General features: G+C 42.9%; 1 protein-coding gene across 1 annotated transcript in view; it reads left to right on the top strand.

Moving 5' to 3' along the window:
* The window catches only part of DGKB (diacylglycerol kinase beta), an 876561-nt gene that overhangs the window by 262844 nt on the left and 590181 nt on the right, over positions 1–23536 (top strand). Inside the window, exon 13 of the mRNA XM_030201293.1 lies at positions 14770–14886. Within this exon, the coding sequence (XP_030057153.1) occupies positions 14770–14886 (117 nt within the window). The remainder of the gene's footprint in view (positions 1–14769; positions 14887–23536) is intronic.

Raw genomic sequence — 23536 nt, 5'->3', positions numbered from 1 at the left:
CTATTTCTTTACATTACTTTCAAATCATGCTATGACATCCACTAAGAGTAGGACTTCAGGCAACAATACCATGAAACAGTATCCACCCCAGAAAGGGGGATACAGAAGTGAGGCATGTCATCTCATTCATCTCAGAGGTGGTTAGTAGGAAGTTACAGCCACACTCATGGGAGGGTAGCTGCAACCTCAGGCCTTGATCCGGGACAGAGGTGTGACTTACTAGTTGCCTATTAGCCACATGGAAACTGAACATGAAATTTGCATTATTAAATAAATACATTTACAAAGGATTACAGATGGCCTGTTTATAATACTTACATCGAGCCCTGAGGCGCCGTCGCACGCTCCAAATGAGGTCGGGGTGGTCCCGCCGTATGCAGCAGAACCTTCGCCTTAGGGACTCGAGGTCCCGACGTATGCCTAAACTTCTGTAAGATACAAGTTTGTACACCAGGAGTCAGGGGATGGCCCTTCTTACCTTCATAACATAAAATCATTTAGCAGCTAAATTGTAGAGACGCACAACAGTACTGATGGTGGGGGGGGGGGGGGTACATGACATTATGACATTGGTACGGGTGAAGTCATTGAGGTGCACATGAGGACAGAGAGTACCATTTGTGTGCAGTATTGTTGGGAAGTGAGAATGTTTTTCCTTTCTAGTAAATTGATTCTTTTAATGAATGTTCGTGTGCACATAGTGATTACCATTGAATTAGTGCTTACATTACTGAGGGAGCTCTTACATGTGTAGCTACAGGAGGGGGACCTGATAGGCCAGGAGGGGGGGGGAAACAAACAGTTACCTTTCCCATTAGTCTCTTATATGAATCCAGGCTCGTATGAAGACAGTCCTGGGGGCATAGGCGCCCCAAATAAGAGGCTTGGGGAGGCTAAGCCTCCCCAGCCCGCCACTGCCCCCGCCGCCTGCCGTACCTTTAAATATTATATTTTTGTGGAGTCGTGGGCAGCGCCGGCATTGAAGGCATCAGCAGGCTCATCGCGGTTCCAGCAGCCTTCCCTCGCAAGTCGGATGATGGCTCCGCCCTCTACTGACATATTTCCTGTTTCTACGAGGGCGGAGCCATCATCCGACTTGCGAGGGAAGGCTGCTGGAACCGCGATGAGCCTGCTGATGCCTTCAATGCCGGCGCTGCCCGCGACTCCAGCAAAAATATAATATTTAAAGGTACGGCGGGGGGGGGGGCAGGAAGGAAACGAGGGCAGACAGGAGAGGAGAGGAGGGTTGCTGCACATGGTGGATGAAGGGGAGAGGAGAGGGCAGGGGAGAGGAGGGTTGCTGGACATGGGGAGAGGAGGGTTGCTGGACATGGGTGGATGGAGGGGAGGGGAGAGGAGGGTTGCTGCACATGGTGGATGAAGAGGAGAGGGCAGGGGAGAGGAGAGTTGCTGGACATGGGTGGATGGAGGGGAGGGTGGAGTGAGGAAGGAGATGAGATGACGGAAAAGGAAGAGAGTAGAAAAACTGCACATGGATGAAGAAAATAGGCAAAAGCTGGATCCACTGGACAGTCAAGTTCGCGGAGGACCCAGCTTTTACTTACGGATGTAGGACAAGAAATGAAGAAGAAAGGCGGAAAGTAAACAAATAAATGGAAAGGAAGCCCTGGAAACGGAGTTAAGAGGACAGATAGCAGCAGAATCGGATACTGGGCCAGCACAATCAGAAAAACAAAGTCACCAGACAACAAAGGTAGAAAAGATCATTTTATTTTCATTATAGTGTTTGGAATATGTCCACTTTGAGAATTAGGTGTTCAACATTAAAAGTTTATTTACTTATTTATGACATTTTATCCCACATTAAACATGAATTAGGATGTTTTGTGGCTTTACATGAGAATTGTGATATTATGATCCCTTGTTTCAATATTGTTGATGGTCTGCATTTTCCGTATGGGTGGTATATTGGTGTATTAGGTTCTGCCCAGTGTAATATTTATGGTACAGTAAGGTTCAGAGTGTGTTTTTGCACAAAGTTGTGCATAGTGTTTTGCAGTTGAGCAATTGTGGTTAGTATATGCTTTGAGCAACCACTTTATTCTTTGACATATGGTACATAACTAATATCTAAATTTAATAAAAGGTATTAATTGTGACATTTATTTTTTTCTGTGTGTGATCAGACAATTATGGATTTAAGCTCCACCCCTGGCCCCACCCCTAACCCCGCCCCCTTTAGCCTCCCCAAACAGTTGGGCCACCGACCACCTATGCCTGGGGGGAAGGTGGTGATGGTGCATAAATAAAGTGTGACGGTGCCGCAGACACAGGTGCACCAGAAGCAGGCTCTCAGCGGTGCTGAAATTTGGTTCTCTTCGGAGTGCCATCTCAGTGAATAACCATTGGAAAATGTGCATTGCCATATATGGACGTCCATGCGTGATGGGCGTCCTTACATGCACAAGTCCATATGTGGACGGGTCAGCATGTGGATGTCCTGGCATATATATAATGACGTTCATGGACTGTCGTCACGCTTGCAGTGCCTTATTTGGATGACTACTGTCAGCATGTTCACACGTGCGGAGCCTTCCTTATATGTGTGTGAACCTTTTAATATATACACAATAAAATATGTATGTTCCTTATATTTCCCATAGCTGCATGTTCCGCAAGTACAGTGCATGTAGTTGCGTACATCCAGGTACAGGAAATATAAGGAACATTCATAAGTGCAAAGTGCACTAAGAAGGACGTGTTTCTTACAGAACTGCCGAAGGACGTCCCTCTTACAGGCCCGCCATTCTTTGGCGGGCCTAGTAAGATGGACGTCCTTCAGCAGTTCTGTGAGAAACATGTACTTCTTACTGTACTTTACACTTATGAATGTTCCTTATATTTCCCCTTACCTGGATATCTGCAACTACATACATTGTAGTTGTAGAACAACCAGGTACATCAAAGAAGTCCAAAGTATAGTAATAAGGACGTCTTTCTCGTAGAACCGGCGAAGGACGTTAATATGACAAATTCAGGTACAGTGTTTTAGGGACCTCTTTTCGCGGTTCTAGAAGATGGGCGTCCTTTTTACTATACTTTGGGCGTCCCTGATTTGGGCATTTTGCATTGCGATAATGGAATGTCTAAGAACATCCATACTATTTTTTCAATTATACTTACCTGGTTTTGGCCGACTTCGCGAGGGCGTCTAATTCATACTTGGACGACTTTTCGAAAATGCTCCTCTAATGTGTCAAACAGCGGTTAACCTACACCCACATAGCTGGAAACCCTCCCCCCCCCCCACCTGACCACTCTCTTGAGAGTATGGGTCATGGTCTCTGATGAATATTTATTTGAATTGTGTAGTGTGTCTTCTCATCCCCCTTCCCTTCCTATACCACTTAGGAACACCACACAGTTTCCAGTTGTGGAAAAGAGAGTGCAGCACAACAGACACCACAGCTTCCTAGTTTAAAACTTACCTGAGCTCTCAAGCTATGTTGAGGTTTCCTGGGACCCAATACCATAGATCCCCTCCTGGGTCTAGAGCCCATGAACTGTCCACTCTAGGGGGGTTAGGTTGGCAGTTTAGTCCTCTGGTGGGTTGGCACCAGCCTTGTGCCTGACGTCACGTTTGAGCTGCTGCCACTTCCACTTGCAGTCTTCAATGTCACGGTTGCAGTGGAAGACTGCATTGAGGCAGTCCCTCACTGCCTCCCATTCTCTCCCCTTAGTAGAAGCAGCCAGCCTCTGGCCCTTGGGGGCAAAAAGATTTTTGTGGTGTCTGGCTATTTCCTGCACCAGAAGTTCAGTCTCAGCTTCTGTGAAATTGCCCTTGTTGGGAGGTGCCATTCTGAAGGTTGTGTCAAAACATTTGAAAATACAGAGAAGAATATGTATATACTACCCCAAGGACATCCAAGGGAGGCTCCACTAGACGTTTCACAAATGAACGTCTTAGTTTTGATTATGGGTAAAAAATTTAAATGTCTACAGCTATGCTGATGATCTAGTCATTTTAATTTCCATTATGGGTGTGCTTTCTAAATGTCTCTGGCAGGGCTGATGATTTGGACGTTTTTCTTTAGAATATGGGTGACATTTCTAAACGTCTTAAGTTGAGCTAGTGATCCGGATACTGCTAAGATTATGACCCAAACTTGGGCACTCTTTCTTTTGATTATGCTCCACCTGTGTACACATTTGGGGATCCTTGCACTATATTGAGGAATAATTGGTTTTGGGGCAGTCTACCCTTGCTTTGAAAATCTTTCAGACTGGATGTTGGCTTATCATATACTCTGCATTTTCAAAACCTCACTCTGACTCTCCTAGGAAGCTTTCAGCCAGATGGGCTCTGCATTTTTTCACATCTGTTGCAGGTAAGCACAAACCTCTCTGTCACCCCTTCCCCTTATGCTAGGCAGCTGATCTGACAAATATTCTGCACTATGTGGGTACTAACCAAACACTTCTTGCTTCTTGCAGGATAGGATAGAGCACTGCAGCTGGTCAGCAGGATTGCAAGGGGCAGCAGTGGACTCTGATACAGTGGACTATGATAGTGATAATTGTTTCTACCCTATGTAGAGGTGTCTTGTTCTGAATTGGACACACTCAGTTGTGGCTTCCTGTGGGGAGTGGGGCACTCTCTTCTCTCATGGTCAAGAGCTCCCCATTCTGTGCCTTTTCTCAGGATTCAGATCTCACCTCTTTTTTCACTAGGTTCACAGGTATCCACATCTGGTGGCTGTGCTTCCACATTGCACCACATGTATCTCCCCAGTAGACTCCATCCCTATTTATGTGGTGAACCCTAATCCTCTTTTCTTAAGTGCCCACCCATTCTCAGGGTTCGGGGTTAGACATTATATTGAAAATGCCCCTCTATGTAATTATTTTACGGCGTGTTGGTTACAAATGGCGTATTTCCATTTTAATATGTTGAACACTTGATTACACCTCTGCCCTCAGGAGGAGAGACTTTGGTCCTTGGAGGGGAGTAGGTGCCACGTGGTGGATGCTTGCCCTCCACATTGTGGATCGAGGGGTCTCCTATCGGGGGGGGGGGGTTGCTGCTGGAGGGATGTCATTGAAGGGTCTCCTGATGGTGGGGGCAGATCTGCTGTCAGAGAGGGGGTATTATTCAAGGGGTGGGGTGGGTTGGACATCAGGAGGAGTCCATACATTGCTGTTTACATCTGTCCCTTACAGCAGGAACTTATACATGCCTCAGGGCAAGTTTCAAGGATACTAGTAAAACTCATATCAAAGGCATGTGTGCTTGATATTTTTCCAGCACCTTATTGAAGGCAATCTCTGTTGATGCATTGACTTGGCTTACCAGGTTTATTCCTTTCACCTTATGTGAAGGATTGTATGTAGACGATTTAACTGATATTGTTCTTACATAAGTATTGCCACACTGGGAGAGACCAAAGGTCCATCAAGCCCAGCATCCTGTTTCCAACAGTGGCCAATCCAGGTCACATATACCTGGCAAGATCCCGAAAAAGTTCAATACTTTTTATGCTGCCTATCCCAGAAATAAGCAGTGGATTTTCCCCAAGTCAATTAATAATGGTCTATGGACTTTTCCTTTAGGAAGACACCCAGACTTTTTTAAAACCCTGCTAAGCTAACCGCCTTTACCACATTCTCTGGCAATAAATTCCAGTTTAATTACACTTTGAGTGAAGAAAAAATTTCTCCGATTTGTACTAAATTTACTACTTCTCAAAAAGGGATCCAGTCTCCAAGACCGAGGACCTCATTCTTCCACCTCCTGGGAGGATCTCTGTTGCTGAAAGAGAGCAGAACCCCCAAGAACGTGGCTGTGACTAATGGAATGAGCACTCTGCACATCTCTAAGCTCAGTCCCTGAGGGTAATGGCAGCATCCAAACGTAGGGGCTGGTCAGGAGCAGGCAAGAAGAATGCAAGATTGTGGTGGTTCTTGTTGAAAATGCGATGCCAGTAAGATCGGAAGGGCTGAGTCTCCCTCAGCACTGCCTATACCTAACACTTATTGGAAATTTTAGACCAATAGTTAGTATTTCCTAGCAAGCTAAACTCACTGAGTTTGTGATGAATGATCAGTTAACACATTTTCTTTTCTCAATTAATGGTCTGTATCTCACCCAGCATGGCTTTTGGCCTATGCCCAGCACAGAGACACTGCTGATAACATTGACTTCTAAAGTTAGAAGCTGCCTGAATAAAGTCAAACAAACAATTTTGCTTTAGTTTGATATCTCAGCAGCTTTTGGTGCTGTAGATCACTTGGTTCTGTTGCTTAGGCTTAGCGAATTTGGGATTGCTGGTACTATATTGAAATGGTTTGGTGAATTTTTTGAAAAGCGTACATAAAGGGTGATGTAAAATGGGGATATTTTCCCTCTTTGGCAGCCCGACTGTGGGGTTCCCCCAGGATTCCTCACTTTCCCCGTTTGTTTAATATATATTTAAGCTCTCTTGGTGAGATGCTGATTAAACTAGGAATTAATGTTTTGTCTTATGCTGATGACATATTTTTATTATGTCCGTAACAGAATTCTTACGACAGTACTTTTTAAGCCTAAGACAAAACATTTCTCTGATAGATTCCTGGACGCAAGAGAAGTTTTTGAAGCTAAATAAATCTAAGACTAAAATAACATAGTAACATAATAGATGACGGCAGAAAAAGACCTGCACGGTCCATCCAGTCTGCCCAAGAAATGTGCCACTTTTTTTGTGTATACCTTACCTTGATTTGTACCTGTCTTTTTCGGGGCACAGACCGTACAAGTCTGCCCAGCACTATCCCCGCCTCCCACCATTGGCTCTGGCACAGACCGTATAAGTCTGCCCAGCACTATCCCCGCCTCTCAACCACTAGCCCCGCCTCTCACTACCGGCTCTGTTATCCAGTCTCGGCTAAGCTCCTGAGGATCCATTTCTTCTGAACAGGATTCCTTTATGTTTATCCCACGCATTTTTGAATTCCGTTACCGTTTTCATCTCCACCACCTCCCGCGGGAGGGCATTCCAAGCATCCACCACTCTCTCCGTGAAAAAAAAATCTTGTGGTTTCGGGATCATGAGCCCATTCCAGTGAAAGAATTAAAATTGATGCCTGCTGTAATTTTGAAAATTGAAAAAGAGTTAAGAGTTCTAGTTGTGTTCTCTTAGATTCAAGATGGACTTTTAAGTCACAAGTAAATAATTTGATGAAGTGTTTTTTTAATTACATCAACTTACGGCGATTGGATCTTCACTTAGTAAAAGTAGTTTGTGGGTTGTTTAATCTATATTTCTCCCACAATTGGATTATTGCAATTTGCTTTATAGTAGTTTATCTTCCAAATTGCACAGAAAGCTCCAAGTATTGCAAAATACATCTGCTAGGCTGACTTTTCTTTGGGTAAGTTTGAACGGGCCTCTCCATTGCTGGTCACCTTGCATTGGCTACCGATAAATAAGAGAGTGGAGTTTATAATTGCCTGTTTGATTTATAAAGCCTTTTTCGGACTAAATTCTGAAGGATTGACAGAGCTCTTATTTTTACCAAACATTTGGTTGACATCAAGGAAATCTCAGAAGCTAAAGCTTAACTATCCAGTGGTGAAGGGCGTTAAATATAAAACACATTTTGATTTCTAGTTCTCTTATTATTGCGTGTTTCATAAAGCATTGAAAACATATTTGTTTTCTGAGATATGATTTTATTTGAGCAATGTAACTTTTTGTTACATTTTTATTTTATTTTTTTTACTTGATTGAAGAGGTCTTCTTGATGTTATCCGCTTAGAATTATGTTTGAAATAAGTGGAATACAAGCCTGTATTTGGGATAGTAGTATAATATAGTTTAAATGCCAACATCTATCTTTTTCAATACAGATATAGATTCCCTATTCCCGCCCAGGACACTCCCTCTACCCATGATACACATTGACATATTGACATAGGAAGCATCTCCATGTGTGAATAGCCCCTGTTCTGAAATGACATTTAAACTTTTGAACCTTTCTAGACATTTAAATGCTGCTATTTACACGTGGAGATGCTTTTAAAACAAGGACTTTATTTTTAAGAGAAAAGAGTATTCACAAGAGTAGCTCTACAGCTCTTTTCTGTTCTTGTTTGTAAATGCTGCTTGAATTAGCATAGTCTTGGTAAAATTACAACCAAATTGAGGAACTGAAGTGTATACTGCATTATTTTATTCTCTTATTACTCAGACCCATTTCAAAAATGTTGCTTTCTAAATGGGTCTTGTTTGTTCTTATAAACTACTTTAATATTCCCACTAGCATGTTATTTAGGTTTAAAAATAATTGTTTTAGTGAGGAACATTTAACTCTCGCAGCAGTAATGGAAAAATTTGTGTTCATCATTCACCTTTTACAGTTAATAGAATGCTGAAGAGAAAGATTTTTTTAGTTGCTCTACGGTTATAAACGTGATTGAAAGAAGTTCATGGTTCAGCATGCAGTACAGTTTCTGATTTTTTCAGTGTTATTGAAATCAATGTTTATTCCTTTTGAAATACAATTTTAAAAAGTTTCATTAACTTTATATACTTTGCATTTTTTTAACTGGTCATCCCTTCATCTTCCGTTCTTTTACCTCTTCCAGATTCCAGATGTTAATTGAAATATGCAGAAGAGCCAGGTTCTTTTAATGTTAGTTTATCTGAGCTGAAATAGTCTAATGCAGGAAGAAATGAAAGTATAAGCCAGCATAGAGGCTAATTTTATAACAAAGCACCTAAACTGTTAAGGCACATAGACACATGTGTTTATGTGCCTTAACAGTTTAGGTGCTTTGTTATAAAATTAGCCTCTATGCTAATTGTGCTTTTTATTTATTTAATTTAATTTATTTATTTATTCATTGGGGTTTATTAACCACCTTGATGAAAAGATTCACCCAAGGTAGGTACAGCTTGACATAAAACTTAGAATTTTGCTAACAGTATAACAATAGTAAAAGGCTAAATATATGCATATATACAATCAATAAGGTAAACTTGAAGATGGCAAATCCTACTAATAGGACAAATATGATGAAATATCAGAAATATAGATAATGAATAGCATTATAAAACAACCATATAACAGAAATATAATAAATGTAAGCAAAATATGAATAATCTATATAATAATTTGTACCTCAAGGTTCTCTGGCTGGCTGGCTGGGTTCGTAACATGGTGACATCAGCTCGCCTCCAGCGTTCCCTCTCATTGTCCCGCCCTCATGTAGAGACGAAATGATGTCAGAGGAGGGCGGGACACTGAGAGGGAACACTGGAGGCGACGCAAGCCCAGCCTGCCTGCCGCTGCTCTGACCTGAGGTAAGATGGATGGCTTACAGGCAGGGCGGCAGGAAGGACAGAGTCACTGGCCATGGCGGGGAGTGGAGGGGAGAATTGCTGCATATGGATGGGATGGCAGGGCACAGAACAATTGCTGCACATGGATGGGATTGGAGGGCAGGGCAGAATTGAATCGCTGGATTTTGATGGGATGGGAGGCGAGGGGACAATCGCGGGACATGGATGGGAGGGGAGGGCAGGGGGCAGAGGAGAATCGCAGGACGGGGAGGGGAGGCAAGAATCACAGGACACGGATGGGAGGGCAAGGCACAGGGCAATCGCTGGACATAGAGGGGAGGATAGAATCGCGGGACATGGAGGGGAGGGCAGGGCAGAGGAGAACCAATGGACATGGATGGGATGGGAAGATTGGAGAGAATCGCAGGACACGGATGGGAGGGTAGAGGAGAATCGCTGGACATGGAGGGGATGGAAGGCGAAGGGAGAATCACGGGACACGGATGGGAGGGCAGAGCAGAGGAGAATTGCTGGACATGGAGGGAAGGGCAAAATCATGGGACACAGAGCGGAGGGCAGGGCAGAGGAGAATCGCTGGACATGGAGGGGAGGCCAGAATCACGGGACACGTAGGGGAGGGCAGGGCAGAGGAGAATTGCTGGACATGGAGGGGTTGAACAGGGCAGAGGAGAATCGCTGGACATGGAGGGGGACGGCAGGGCAGAGGAGAATCGCTGGAAGTGGAGGGGAGGCCAGAATCGCGGGACACGGAGGGTACGGCAGGGATGAGGAGAATTGCTGCACATGGAGGGGGGTCAGAATTGCGGGACATGGAGGGGATGGGAGGGGAGGGAAGAATCTCTGGACATGGAGGGGAGGGCAGGGGAGAGAGGAGAAATTGCTTAGATGAGAGCCTTCCTAGGGTCCGTTTCATTTTTGACGAAACGGGCTTTGTTGCACTAGTACCATAATAAGCAACATGGCAGAACATTAATATTACATAGATGTGATACAAGTCAGCACAAATGAAACACCTCCATGGGCACACGTTAGAACATATATATGATGCTGATTGAGCTCCTGGAGCACTGGTCTTGCAAGCACCTTATGAATTTACCCCTATTGAAAATAACTTGGGGGCCCTTTTATTATAGCTTGACATGCGCCAATGCAATTAGCATGTTCTAAATACTAAGAAACCCATTTTGGGTTGAATTCTATATATTCCACAGAACAAAATTGGTGCTGAAAAAAAGCGCTATTCTATAAGCCATGCTTAAAGTTAGACGCAGATTATAGAATAGTGTTTATACCCGGGACTAATGCTTAAGTTTAGGCATGGCCATTTACACCAACTGAAACATGGTGCAAATGTATGCACCTAAGTTAGGCACATATCCCTGTTGCAACAATGACCTTTCCATTTCCGCACCCCATTTTTATACTTGTGTGTAAAATTTAGATGCGGATTCTGTGCCTACATTTACATGCATTAGTGCCAATAATTGTTTATTATTAAAAACAATTGTTGGCACTAATTAGTTCAGTAAAATTTGCACGTGCAATTTTTGGTGACTTTTATAAAATTAGGGGTTTATACCTATGGGCTTTTTAGCAATTGCACTAATTCCTTGTCATCTATACCAGACCAGTCCAGACTAATGGGTTGTGTCCATCTACCAGCAGAAGGAGACAGAGAAAATAGTTCCAAGTAAACCGCCTCAAAAGGGTATCATGCAGCCTGGAATGTTCAGTATTTTCTCTGTCTCCTAGCGGATGGTGGACGGATCGTGCAGCTGCTCTGGATTGCTTTCTGGTAGCTCCTGTCCCAGATTCTTCTGGTGACAGTGGAGCCAGGGGTGTGCTGGTAGCCGTGTTGGGGCTAGTTTTAGATGATACTCAGTGGTCCTGAGTTGCTCATCTGCTAGCTAGAGTGATATCCAGTGACCCTGGTTCCCTCCTCTCCCCTCCCTCCCCTGGCTGTCTTTATAGCAGGGTGATGGTTAATTATGGCATGGAGTAACTTGTCTCCCCTGTAGGGGTTATTCTCTTCTGTGGTGATAGGTATATCTGAATTTCTGCCTCTGAGGTAAGCCTTTATTTATTACTGTCACTAGTGAAGAAGGTTGTTTAAAAAAAAAAACAACAAGAAGAAGAAACTTTGTTTTTCCTTCTTTATCTTGCCTGTTATCCTATTTATTTTTAGTTTCTTCTTCTCAGGGCCTCCTTTGTTTTTGGCGGGCGTTGTCCTTATGTTCGGCTTCGCTTCTCTGCTCTCTCAGGTTTTGTCGGGCCATTTTGTTCCCTCGTGGTGTTTTTCTCTTTCCCACATTTGGTAATGTGTTCTAGGGGGAAGCTTGCGAAATTTCTTTGAATTTTGCTGGCCGGTGTCTGATTCTGATCTTGGACCCTTCGGAGCTGGTACCAGTTGCTTTGATTTTTTTTTTTTTTTTGTGGGGGATGGCTCGTGTCTGGATCACGAAACTCAGTTGTTTTTCTCCTCTTCACAGTCCTAGACAGCGGCTGGTTCAGAGGGCGACTCCATTGCTGGAACTTGTACATTTGCAGTTTGGAGGTCTTAGTCTGCTGTTTCCAAAGTGGAGGAAGTCTCTCGCTGGCTCCGTTTGGCTGCACACTCAGTCTTTTAGTCCAGGGCTATTTTTTTTCTTTCCTGTCAGCCTTACACAGCTGTTGGTCAGTTCTTTTTCAGACCATCCGGTCTCTGCTGCTTCAGGCATCTTGCTTGAGACGCCCCTGCTACTTGATTCTTGTTTTGGCAGCAGTTTTTCCTCCCTTCCTTATGGAGGTTCTGGTTCTCTCGTCCCCGTGGATCCCTCTTGTCTGCTTTGGTTTGTCTGCAGGGTACTTTCCTTCTGGCGGTGGTCCAAGTTTGCCCTTGGTGTGCTACTGCTAGCTCATATCCCTCTTCTCAGTACCCTCGGGAGCGCCATTCTTGCCAGTCTTTTGCTTGGAGACTCTTTCTTTTTGTTGCCTGTTGTTCTCTTGGTTCTGTTCTTTCATCCCTAAGTCCAGAGCGAGTTGGTTTAGGAGTACTCTGTTTTTACCTTGGTATGCTGCTGCCCTTTTCTTCATGGTTCTCCTGGAGAGACTAGCGCTCCAGTTAGTTGGTTCTCTCGACTCTGGAGTCTCTTCTTGTTCTGTGGAGTTTGATTCTCTCACTAGGCGCGGGTCTGGGTGGTTCCTGGGCCTTGCTTCCTTTCTTCTATGAAGTGTGGTGCACTGTTTGGGGTTGCGTGCTCCTAGTGCTTGTTAGGTCGCTTCCTCTGACCATCTTGGACTCAAGGCAGACCGACAGGTTTGGGAGTTAGTCTTTGTTCTGCCAGGGTTCAGAGAAGTGGATCCTGGTCTAGGAGAGACAGTTCTTCTTGTTGCTTGGATATAACTGTTGCCTTCCTTCCAAGGGAGGTCCTTTGGCATGAGTATCTTTGCTGTTTCTTTTGCTACTCTCAGGACAGGGGTACATATTTTTTCTTTTGCTCAGGACGTTTGTTTTACGTCCTACAGCTTCAGTTCCTTTTCTAGTGTCTAACTTTGTTCCATTTTGGTAGCCTGGTGGTTTGGATATTCGAATCCTTTTCTGCTGATCAGTTTTTGCTGTGTATATAGCTTTGTTGATTTTTCAACCTTCTGCATTCTTCTTTTCTCCCCCCCCCCCCCCTTTGGAAACTGTTTTGCTACACCCTATTAGTCTGGGCTGGTCTTGTAGAGATGACAAGGAAGGAAAAAATATGTTCTTACCTGATACTTATCTTTCCTTTAATCATACCAGACCAGTCCAGATGCCCTCCCTGGCTAAAGTCTGTCAGAGTGTTGTTTCCTTTAGGTATCCCTGGCTGTTCCATGACGCTTCAATACGGTGGGATGGCCTACAGCACTGCCTACTTCATCTTCTCTATTCAATCTCCTGCTACTTGTTGTTGTGCCAGCTCTGTATGACTCCTGTTACTTGGAATCACGGAGTTCATTCCCGTATTCAGGGGTAGATCTCTATGTGCTTGGGCAAGCTCGGTATGGACCATTCCCTCCCGCTTTTGCTGTGATGGGAGGTTGCAGTTGCCTTCAGCCAAGCAGGAATAATAAGGTTCTGCATATTGGCTCCAGAGAGTTTGCCTGTTTGGTTTTAACTGTGTTTTCTTCTAGACTTCAGAGCACCATTGCTTGGCTATTTGAAATACTGAACATTCCAGGCTGCACGATACCCTTAAGGGGGGGGTTACTTGGAACTATTTTCTCTGTCTCCTTCCGCTGGTAGATGGACACAACCCATTAGTCTGGACTGGTCTGATATGGTTAAAGGAAAGAAAATTATCAGGTAAGAACATACGTTTTCCTTCCATTAGCACGTACTAAGGTTTAGTAAACGAGCCTCTTCAGACTTATTTTTGAAAAATTCTCACAGTCATTAATTGGGAGACAAAATGGCTTCTCACTTAAAGAATCTAAAGTAGAATAGATTGCATGGATTAGATTTTTGTACTTGGTCCTTACTACACCATGTCAGGTTCCATTTGGAGCTGCCACACTGTTTTCCGTCAGATTGCAGCAGAATGTGCTAACTTCCAAAATCTAGTCAAGCAGTGAATTTGTATCTCTATACTCTTCTTGTTTATTGATCTTTAGGTCTGTACATTCTGGTGGACTAAAGTCACTACTGCATTTCTACACCAGCCTGAAAAACTCAATATATAGTTAGATGGAAGGCATATCAGTTCTCTGGTAACTTTTAGCCCATAGAGATTTCTGATTGGGTTTTCTTAAAAGTTGCAGTTCTTTGAACTTGACTCACTTTGACCTCTAGATAATTTTGTGCTTAGACTGTCAATATGTTGTGAATATGTAGCTTTCTAGATTGATTTATTTATTTGAATTTTGCTTACACCTTTTTCAGTAGTAGCTCAAGGTGAGTTACATTCAGGTACACTAGGTAGTTCCTTGTCCCAGGAGGGCTCACAATCTAAGGGGTATGTTTACTAAGGTGCGTTAGCATTTTTAACACGCCTTTAAAGGTATACATTTCTATGAGCATGTTAGCGTTTAACGCATGGCGTAAGTTTGTATTTGAGATATATAAATCATGATGTAAACATGAGTATTCTCATTTTTTATTTACTATTGAAGGACTTATTTCTAACTCCAATGCAAGTAATTTGGACATAGCGGGTTTCAAAATGAGACCTTAAAATTGTTTAATTGCTAAACATTTGAAATTTCTTTTGCAATTTGGCTTCAGTTTATGTAAGTACTATAGTGAAAATACATTCATTGTAATTATTAATTTGATAAAAATCTGGGAAGTGGCATTAATATGTGGCTCTTATTCTTGTGGTAGGAACTGTAACCTGTAGATGGACAATAATATGCCCTATTACGTTGTCTAATGCATTGTTAAGATAGTTACATTAAAGTATATTATTTGGAAAATAGGTTTTCAGGCTTGGTTTTAAAAAGCTTTTTCCTTTTGTAGGAGAGACAATCAACTATGAAAAAAGAAAAGAGTTGTTCCCAGCAAGTGAATAACCCTGGAGAAAGAACGAAAATGCAGAGAGCAAACTCTGTCACTGTGGATGGACAAGGCCTTCAGGTCTGAGAATTTTATTTGCTACAATCCTTCATTCATGGAACTAGAGACATATGGAAAAAAAAATTTAATTTTAATCTCAATAACTTTTCTTTCAAATAAAGACATAACTATTTATCTAAATATAATCCTCTGTTTAAAATAACATTAAATCTCACTGTTTACAGTTCTGCTTCTTTCAGGGCTGAAGTAAGACACAGGCAAATTAGGCACATAGTGGAGGGCTGTCAGATGTGCTCAGAACTCAGGAGATTAAGGTTGACAACTGTCTGGCTTTTTTCAGGATTTTTACATTAATGAATGGATTCCAAAAAGATGTCTAAAGTAGGCATTTTTCGGAGTTTAGACCTCTATCTACTGTTCTTTAATCCATCCCTTCCTAACGAAAGAGCCTTCCAGTGTCAATAGCAGCTCCAGCAAGCCAATCACCTTCTTGATAATGTTCCCAGTTCCACCAGCTAATCCCATGCAGGAAGGCTCCAAGACAGGAGAAACTGTGGGTAGCATCAGTGTATAGGAAGACAGTGGGGATGAAAGTGCTGGAAGGCAGCTGTAGTCACAGGAAGGGAGGGGGTAAACCAGGGGAAAATCCTGTGCTGTGCAAATGAGGTGGGGGAATTGAGCTCTTCAAGGGGCACTGTCCTGACTTTGGAGCGAGAATGAGTGAGTGTTCTAGAAAGGGGGTGCTGAGAAGGGACAGGAATGGAGGAATGGGAAGAAGATCTGAAAGGGCATGCACAAGTTGAGGGAAAGAAGTACCAGCAAATGTAAGAATTTTACATTATGTTGATCAGGCTAATTTGGGGGGGAAGCACTCAACACCTGAGCAGCAGACAGCAGCACAACACCCTGCAAGTCTGTGTCTGTGTGTTTCTATGTCTTTCTCTGGAAAATGTGGGCTTAAATAAAGATCATTACAGTGTAGAGGTACCTGTGTGCATACTAAATGGACAGACGTTTTCAGTCTGGGGAATTTACCCAGATAACTATTTAATTACTTGGACAGATTCCTTTGAAAACTGCTGTAAGTCTGCATCCACTGTATCTTTTCAGAGGCTCAAATTAAAGCTAAATATAATTTTTCTGTTCTTTCATCCATTTGTGAAGCTTTTCTGACACTTAAATATTTGTGGATGTATACCTCAGACACATGGCTTGTAAACCTCACTCTTTGGAGCAGTCCACCTGTGGCATCAGTGGTTTGCACCAGAGAGGTGATGGAGGCTGAAAATTACTTGCCTAGCTTCCTTGGTTCTCAACCCACTTCTCTTACTGCTAAGCCACCAACTCAAAACCATGTGCTTGCACAGTCCCAAAACTAGGCCCTTGCTACTTCATGATAGGTAAAGTGTTTGGGGAGGGCCTTGAGTGAAGATACCAGAGCAGGGCAAGAGAACAGTGTTTTTGTGACTTTGGGCTAGTCAATTTGCCTTCCATGGCTACAAACTTATATCCTTGTTTACTAAATTGTGTTAATAAGCATTCACACCTATTAATGTATGTTAATACTGAGTTGATGCACAATTCTCATTATTCTTAGCAGGATTTATTTAATAACTATGTACTTTAACTTGCGGTAACGTGTGTTAATAAGCATTAATACAACTTAGTAAATAGAGCACTATTTTTATAGTTCACAGTAATGTGCTTTAAAATATTAAAATAGGTTAGTAAATAAGGCTCTTAGATTCTAATCCCTCTAGGCACAAGATAATACCTACAGTACCTGAATATAACTTGCCTGAAGCTACCAATGAAAAGACCTAAACCAAATGTAATTATAAAATAATTTAAGTTCATCAGTTGACTTGCTTCTCTGAACCCTAGTTGCTCCTGCCTTCTGGCATCAGGATCTAAGATGGCACCAGCAGTCCTTAGTGGTAGTCTTGTAGTACTACTGCCGGGGGGGGGGCATCTTTCCATAAAAGGACATACAATTTGTAGGGATTACCGGTGCCATTTTGGATCCTGGTGCAGAAGTTCTCAAACCTAACCTTAGTAGCACTAATCAGATGTTCAGGATAACTCCAGTGGATATGCATGACCGAAATATTTATATACTATTTCCACTGAGTTCAAATATTTCGTCTACGTATTCATCGTACATATCCTGAAAACCTGACTGGCTTGTGCTCCCCAAAGACAGGTTTGAGAATCACTGGGGATAGAGTAATGAGCTGGGATCAAATCCTCCTGCTCCCTTCGGCGTGCCTTTTAACCTTGGGAAGTAATTTATTTCCCAATAATTCTGATTCCCACTTGTGCAGTCTCATGTTAGAAAGATCATAGACATCAAGTTGAGATATCCACATCAGGATACCTCAAGCTTCATCAGTATTTCAGAACAGAATCTGCTGATGTAGAGCCAGCCACATACGTGTTCTTTTCAGTTTAGAAATGTAAACATGTATTTTCTGTGCATTGTCACAGAGAGCTAGTATCCCTTGCCAGTTTGGCTTTTTGAGGGGATAAAAAAAACTGGGTGATTAAGGAGACAACTTTCCCTAATCCCTCCAGTGCATTGCTGCTCAATCGAATCAGTTTTCCAAAATATAATCATGCTTAGTATCATATAAAAAAAATCTTGATATTGATCTGTCAGAGTATCAACTTTTATTTCCCTTGTCATACGGGGAATAAACATTGTATCTTCTAGTCACGCCCTATTTCTGCCTAGACCACACCCCCTTACCATTTAAACTATTTTGAGTAGTAGGAGTGGAGGAGTAGCCTAATGGTTAGTACAGTGGCCTGAGAACCTGGGGACTCAGGTTTGATAGCTGACTACTTCGAGAACAAAATCCATCAAATCAGATCTGACCTATCTAAAGGCAACCCAACAGTTGAAAATGTAAAATACTATGATTCAAGAGTGTGTTACGACTCAAACCCAAGTCAGGGAACTGAAATATAGGAAACTTTTCAACTGCTGTCAGTTGAAGACGCAAAATCACTGCTACTGAAATGTTCACACTTGCACTGCTTCATAGCCCAGAGTTTCTGTTCCAAGCCACTCCACCTGAGGTTGTTCAATGGCTAAGAGACCGCCTCCATGAGTTGCTAGACTCATGCTCTCTTCCTTTAAATATGGGTAAAATCATTAATACACCGCTACTGAAGGGCTTGGGCTTAGATACATCTACAGCAAATTACCGACCAGTGGCGAGCATACCATTCTTTACCAAAATACTGAAATCCTATGTTAGCAAACAATTCTTCAAATATATGGAAACATTTTCTACCTTACACCAATCCCAATTCGGATTCAGATCTGCCCATAGCACCGAAACCATGCTCTTAGTCCTAACAACATATGTCAAACAATAAGGGGAATCAGGTCTTACTACTTCAGTTCGACATATCTGAAGCATTCGATGCGGTGGATCATGTAATGCTATTCGAATGACTGAATCAGATAGGAATAACTGGGTCAGTCTTCAAGTGGTTCAATGAATTCCTCTCAGACTGAAGCAACTCTGTAAAACAGAACACACACCTTTCCAACCAATGGATTACGAAATGTGGTGTCCCCCAAGGCCTTCCCGCTCTCTCCTGTCTTGTTTAAGTTCTTCATGTCTTCCCTCGGCTCAATGCACATGGGACTTGGAGAGCTACTACAATCATATGCTGATGACATCATGGTCCTTCTATCCCTGACATCTTCACACCAAGATCCAATCCGAGAGGTAGCAACTGGGATGAACAACATTCAGTCCTGGGCCTTGGCAAACAAACTGAAAGCGCGAAGGACCAAGATCCTTCAACGTGTAATTAAACTCTGGGATACGTTGTCAGAGAATGTGTTAAAAGCAGTCAGCTTAGCAGGATTTAAAAAAGGTTTGGATAGCTTCCTAAAAGAAAAGTCCATAAGCCATTATTAAAATGGACTTTGGGAAAATCCACTGCTTATTTCTAGGATACTGTTATTATATATGCGACTCAAGTCTACTTCAGATAAGAAATAACTTCAAAATAAACAGTAATAGACCAATCTCATTCAAATATACAACTAGTGTGTTAAGGGAAAAATCTCATACTGGCACAGGGATATAATGCAATTTACACCTACAATGTGGGTGAAGTCCTTTTCGTGACTGTTATAATCACAGACAAAACTCCCTTCATTCCAAATGTGTTGCTTCTTTAAGCATGTGCTCATATTATGTCAGTGTTTAAATATTTTTTTTACAATTTTTCACTGTTTTTGATACATAATTGTACTGAAAATGGCAGGCATGTAGCAGTACTTATCTTGATGATCCGTCAGCTCACTGGACCCCAGCTATCACATGTTGTATCAGTAACCAGATTGAAGAGTCTTGGCAGTTTCTCACATCTACTAGACCTCTTCCTCATTTGTGAGGCACTGTTGGAAACAGGATACTGGGCTAGATGGACCATTGGTCTGACCCAGTATGGCTACTCTTATGTTCTTATGAAATCAAGGAGTCGAGGCCCCAATGTCAATAATACTATCCAACAACAGAACCTTCCCAGTCGAATCAGAAGCCAGAGTGCTTGGGGTCCTTCTAGACACTTCCCTTCATTCTCATCCCATATCAACCAACTATGGAGGAAAACAATGTTTAAAATGAGACTGTGCCTAATCAGATCATTCTTTGATCAAAAGGCCTTTGCACTACTACTACTACTACTACTACAAATCATTTCTACAGCGCTACCAGTCCAAATGCTGATCCTACTGCATCTGAACTACTGTAATGTATTATTTTTTGGCATTAAGATCCAATATATTAAAAACAGACAAACTACAAATCATACAGAACACAGCAGCAAGATTAATTTTCAAATTAATCAGATACACTAGCGTCATAGCATATCTCACTAAATGGCATTGGTTACCCATAGCTGAAAGAATTACGTTCAAAGCCTTCTGTCTGGTCTTTCAGACTCTGCAAGGCACTACTTCTGAACTGCTGATCAATATCACATCTGTTTGCATCATTCAGTCCAGTAGCATAGCCAGAGTTTAATTTTTAGATGGGCCTGGAGGTGGACTGGGTGGGCACAGGCCTTGCATTTCCTCTCCACCTGCTACCACCCCCCCCTCCCGCCTGCCCGCCGCCGCATTTCCTCTCCACCCACTACCCCCCCCCCCCCCCCCCGCAACAGCCCCCTGCACATGGTCAGTTCTGGTTATTTTTACTGACCTGAAGCGCTGTTCTCCCTCCAGCACCGGCGATTCCCATAGCCAGACTTCTGCCAGCGTGCATCGTCGAACCCTCTTCTCAGGCGCATCCCGCCTACTCTGCAACTTCCTGTTTTCCGCAAAAGTGGGACGTAGGAAGTTGCAGAGTAGGCGGGATGTGCCTGAGAAGAGGCCCCGATGACGCGCGCTGGCAGAAGGCTGGCTATGCGAATTGCCGGTGCTGGAGGGAGAACAGCGCTTCAGGGAAGTAAAAGTGAGCAGACCACGCGGACGGGGAGAGCGGGCAGAAGAGGCTGGGCAGGTCTGGAGCAAAAGTGGCTGGGCCTGGCTTGACGAGCATTTCGCCGGCTTTACTTGGTCCCTTTTTTTCACTACCAAGCTTCAAAAAGGGGCCCCAACTGACCAAATGACCACGGGAGGGAATCGGGGATGTCCTCCCCTTACTCCCCCAGTGGTCACCAACCCCCTCCCACCCAAAAAAAACCCTTTTTTTCCAGCCTGTATGCCAGCCTGAAATGTCATACCCAGCTCCCTGACAGCAGTATGCAAGTCCCTGGAGCAGTTTTTAGTGGGTGCAGTGCACTTCAGACAGGTGGACCCAGGCCCATCCCCCCCTACCTGTTCCACTTGTGGTGGTAAATGGGAGCCCTCCAAAATCCACTGTACCCACATGTAGGTGCCCCCCTTCACCCCGTAGGGCTATGGTAATGGTGTAGAGTTGTGGGGAGTGGGTTTTGGGGGGCTAAACAACCAAGGGAAGGGAGCTATGCACCTGGGATCAATTATTTTTTAATTTATAGAAGTGTCCCCTAGGGTGCCCGGTTGGTGTCCTGGTATGTCATGGGGGCCAGTGCACTACAAATGCTGGCTCCTCCCATTACCAAATGCCTTGGATTTTGCCGGGTTTGAGATCGCCAGCATTTTTTTCCATTATGATCGAAAAACGAGGCTGGCCATCTCAACCCCAGCGAACTCTGACATTTGGCCGGGCCCAACCGTATTAGTGAAGAAAAAGATGGCCGGCCATCTTTTTCGAAAATACAGTTGGCTCCGCCCGCTTGCGGTGCTGGCGCCGGAGATGGCCGGCCAGCTATTTGACCGGCGCCTTTCGATTATGCCCCTCCAGGGCACACATTAGGAGCACTATTTTATAATGGAATGAGTGTCTAGATTCTGTTATAGAATAGGGTAACCCGGTATTGGCACCTAACATTTAAACACCTTCATCTACACCAGCCATAGAAGTGAAATAAGTGTGAGTGCCTAAGTATAATATGGATGTGAGTAGCTTACAGTATTCTGTAAGTTGCTTGTATAAGTCAGAGAGACACCTGTGTCCCACCCATGCTACTCCCCTGTGTACACTTCCCATGTAAATACCTGTTATATAAGTTAGTGGGTATTTCCTAAATAGTACTTAGGCCAATTATTAACATTTTTGCATGCATGTGAGCATAAATGCAGGCACCCAGTTTATAGAATTGCCCTTCACATATGTATGTTAAGAGGCAAATACTATGCATTCCCTTAATGCAATTTAATAACTACCCCTCTTAGTGCAATATTCTCTTAGTGCAGCATTCTAAATTAGGCAGTGCTGTTGTATCTCATTGATATGTTTGTATTTTATTTTTTGATTTGGAAAATGTCTTTATTGTTCCAAGAGCAAAAACATCTAACACAACATCAAAATCATGTAACAGGCATACATGGTGGGCATGCAGAAAAGAGCTGTTAAAAACGTTATGATTGCAAATATGCACAGATAGTAGCTGCATGAAATGGATTATCTGTGAGTAGAGCTGCCTGGGTGCATAGTATGAGTGGTGGTGCAGCTGGAGTTAGTTGTGTATTTCAATTTTTCCCGAGAGAAATATTCCTTAACTTGGTACAATCCATGGTACTAAGCCATTTGGACTACTGCAATGGAATCTATGCGGGATGCAAAGAACAAATCATAAAGAAACTCCAGACAGCACAAAATACAGCAGCCAGGCTTATATATGGAAAATCGAGACTCAAAAGCGCCAAACCACTACGAGAAAAACTACACTGGCTCCCAATCAAAGAATGTATTGCGTTCAAAATCTGCACCCTGGTTCACAAAATCATCTACGGAGAAGCCCCGGGATACATGACTGACCTCATAGACCTACCAACAAGAAACATATTTAGATCAACAAGAACATATCTAAATCTCCATCACCCAAGCTGCAAAGGACTCAAATACAAATCAACCTATGCGTCCAGCTTCTCCTACATAAGCACACAACTATGGAATGCATTACCAAGCGCCTTGAAAACAACATATGACTGCCTAAACTTCCGGAAACTACTAAAAACTAACTTGTTCAAAAAGGCATACCCTAACAATCCAACTTAAATGCCTTAACCCGGCGGCATGTCGAAACCAAAGCTAGAACTGGACATAATTTAATTCTTACTCCTTACGATTCCCAATGTGCCTATCACACATTGACTTTTACTCTATCACAACCTCACTCTGTATTTGATCAAGCTGGTACTGGCGATCGCCTCTACGGTACTATGTAAGCCACATTGAGCCTGCAAATAGGTGGGAAAATGTGGGATACAAATGTAACAAATAAATAAAATATATGGGTGCTTGTGTAGAGTATACCCACATGTTTACAATTGTGTTTGTGCATTTGCATGCCATTGAACTGGTTTAGGAATCTTGTTTTATAAAGGCACAGAGACACCTAGGTTTCTTTTTATAAAATACTTCAAAACCAACAAAACCCTGCAGTTTGATCACCGCATTCAATGATTGTCAACCACTACTAGTGCATATATCACCACCGGCCCCTGATGCAGCATTCAGTGACATTTGGTGCTGAGTTGGTTTTCATTGGCATGAGTGTTGACCAATATTGGCAAATGAGTTAATATCAATCAAGATAAGTACTGCAACTGCTCAATACTACTGTGTTATGTTTTTAATTGCTAGAAGGACTTTGGGAATAAACTGTTAATAGATTTCTTACATAGTACCTTTTTTTTTTACATATAAACATTTTGGTCTAGATTCTATATATGGCAACATTTATAGAATTGCGACAGGAGCCACGACTAACTTTTAGGCATGAGGATTTACACCAACTGAAATCGGGTGTAAATTGTGTAAATCCCCGCTCCTAAATTAGGTGTGGATCAGGCGTATTCTGTAACAGTGTGTGCAAATTCTGGGAGTGCCTATGCCTTCCCATGCCCCTTCCATGGCCATGCCCCCTTTTCAGATCCACATGCTAGAATTTACGCCTAGCAAGATGTGCGTGCACAATTTAAAGCGCCATTTTTAGAATCAAGGGGTTTATAAAATGGAAGTATTTTACCTGCAATGAAAAAAAAACTATTGGTCTTATCAGTTGGGACTGCTGATTGATTCAGAGAAGCTCCTCAATTTTTAGACTGAGCTGGTGAGAACTTGTTATATCATGATGGCACCTATCCACCCATATA

Source organism: Microcaecilia unicolor, chromosome 1 (genome assembly GCF_901765095.1).
Source record: "Microcaecilia unicolor chromosome 1, aMicUni1.1, whole genome shotgun sequence".
NCBI classification, from domain to species: Eukaryota; Metazoa; Chordata; class Amphibia; order Gymnophiona; family Siphonopidae; genus Microcaecilia; species Microcaecilia unicolor.
The sequence above is the reverse complement of the archived record's forward strand: the minus strand, read 5'-3'. Positions and strand labels throughout refer to the sequence as shown.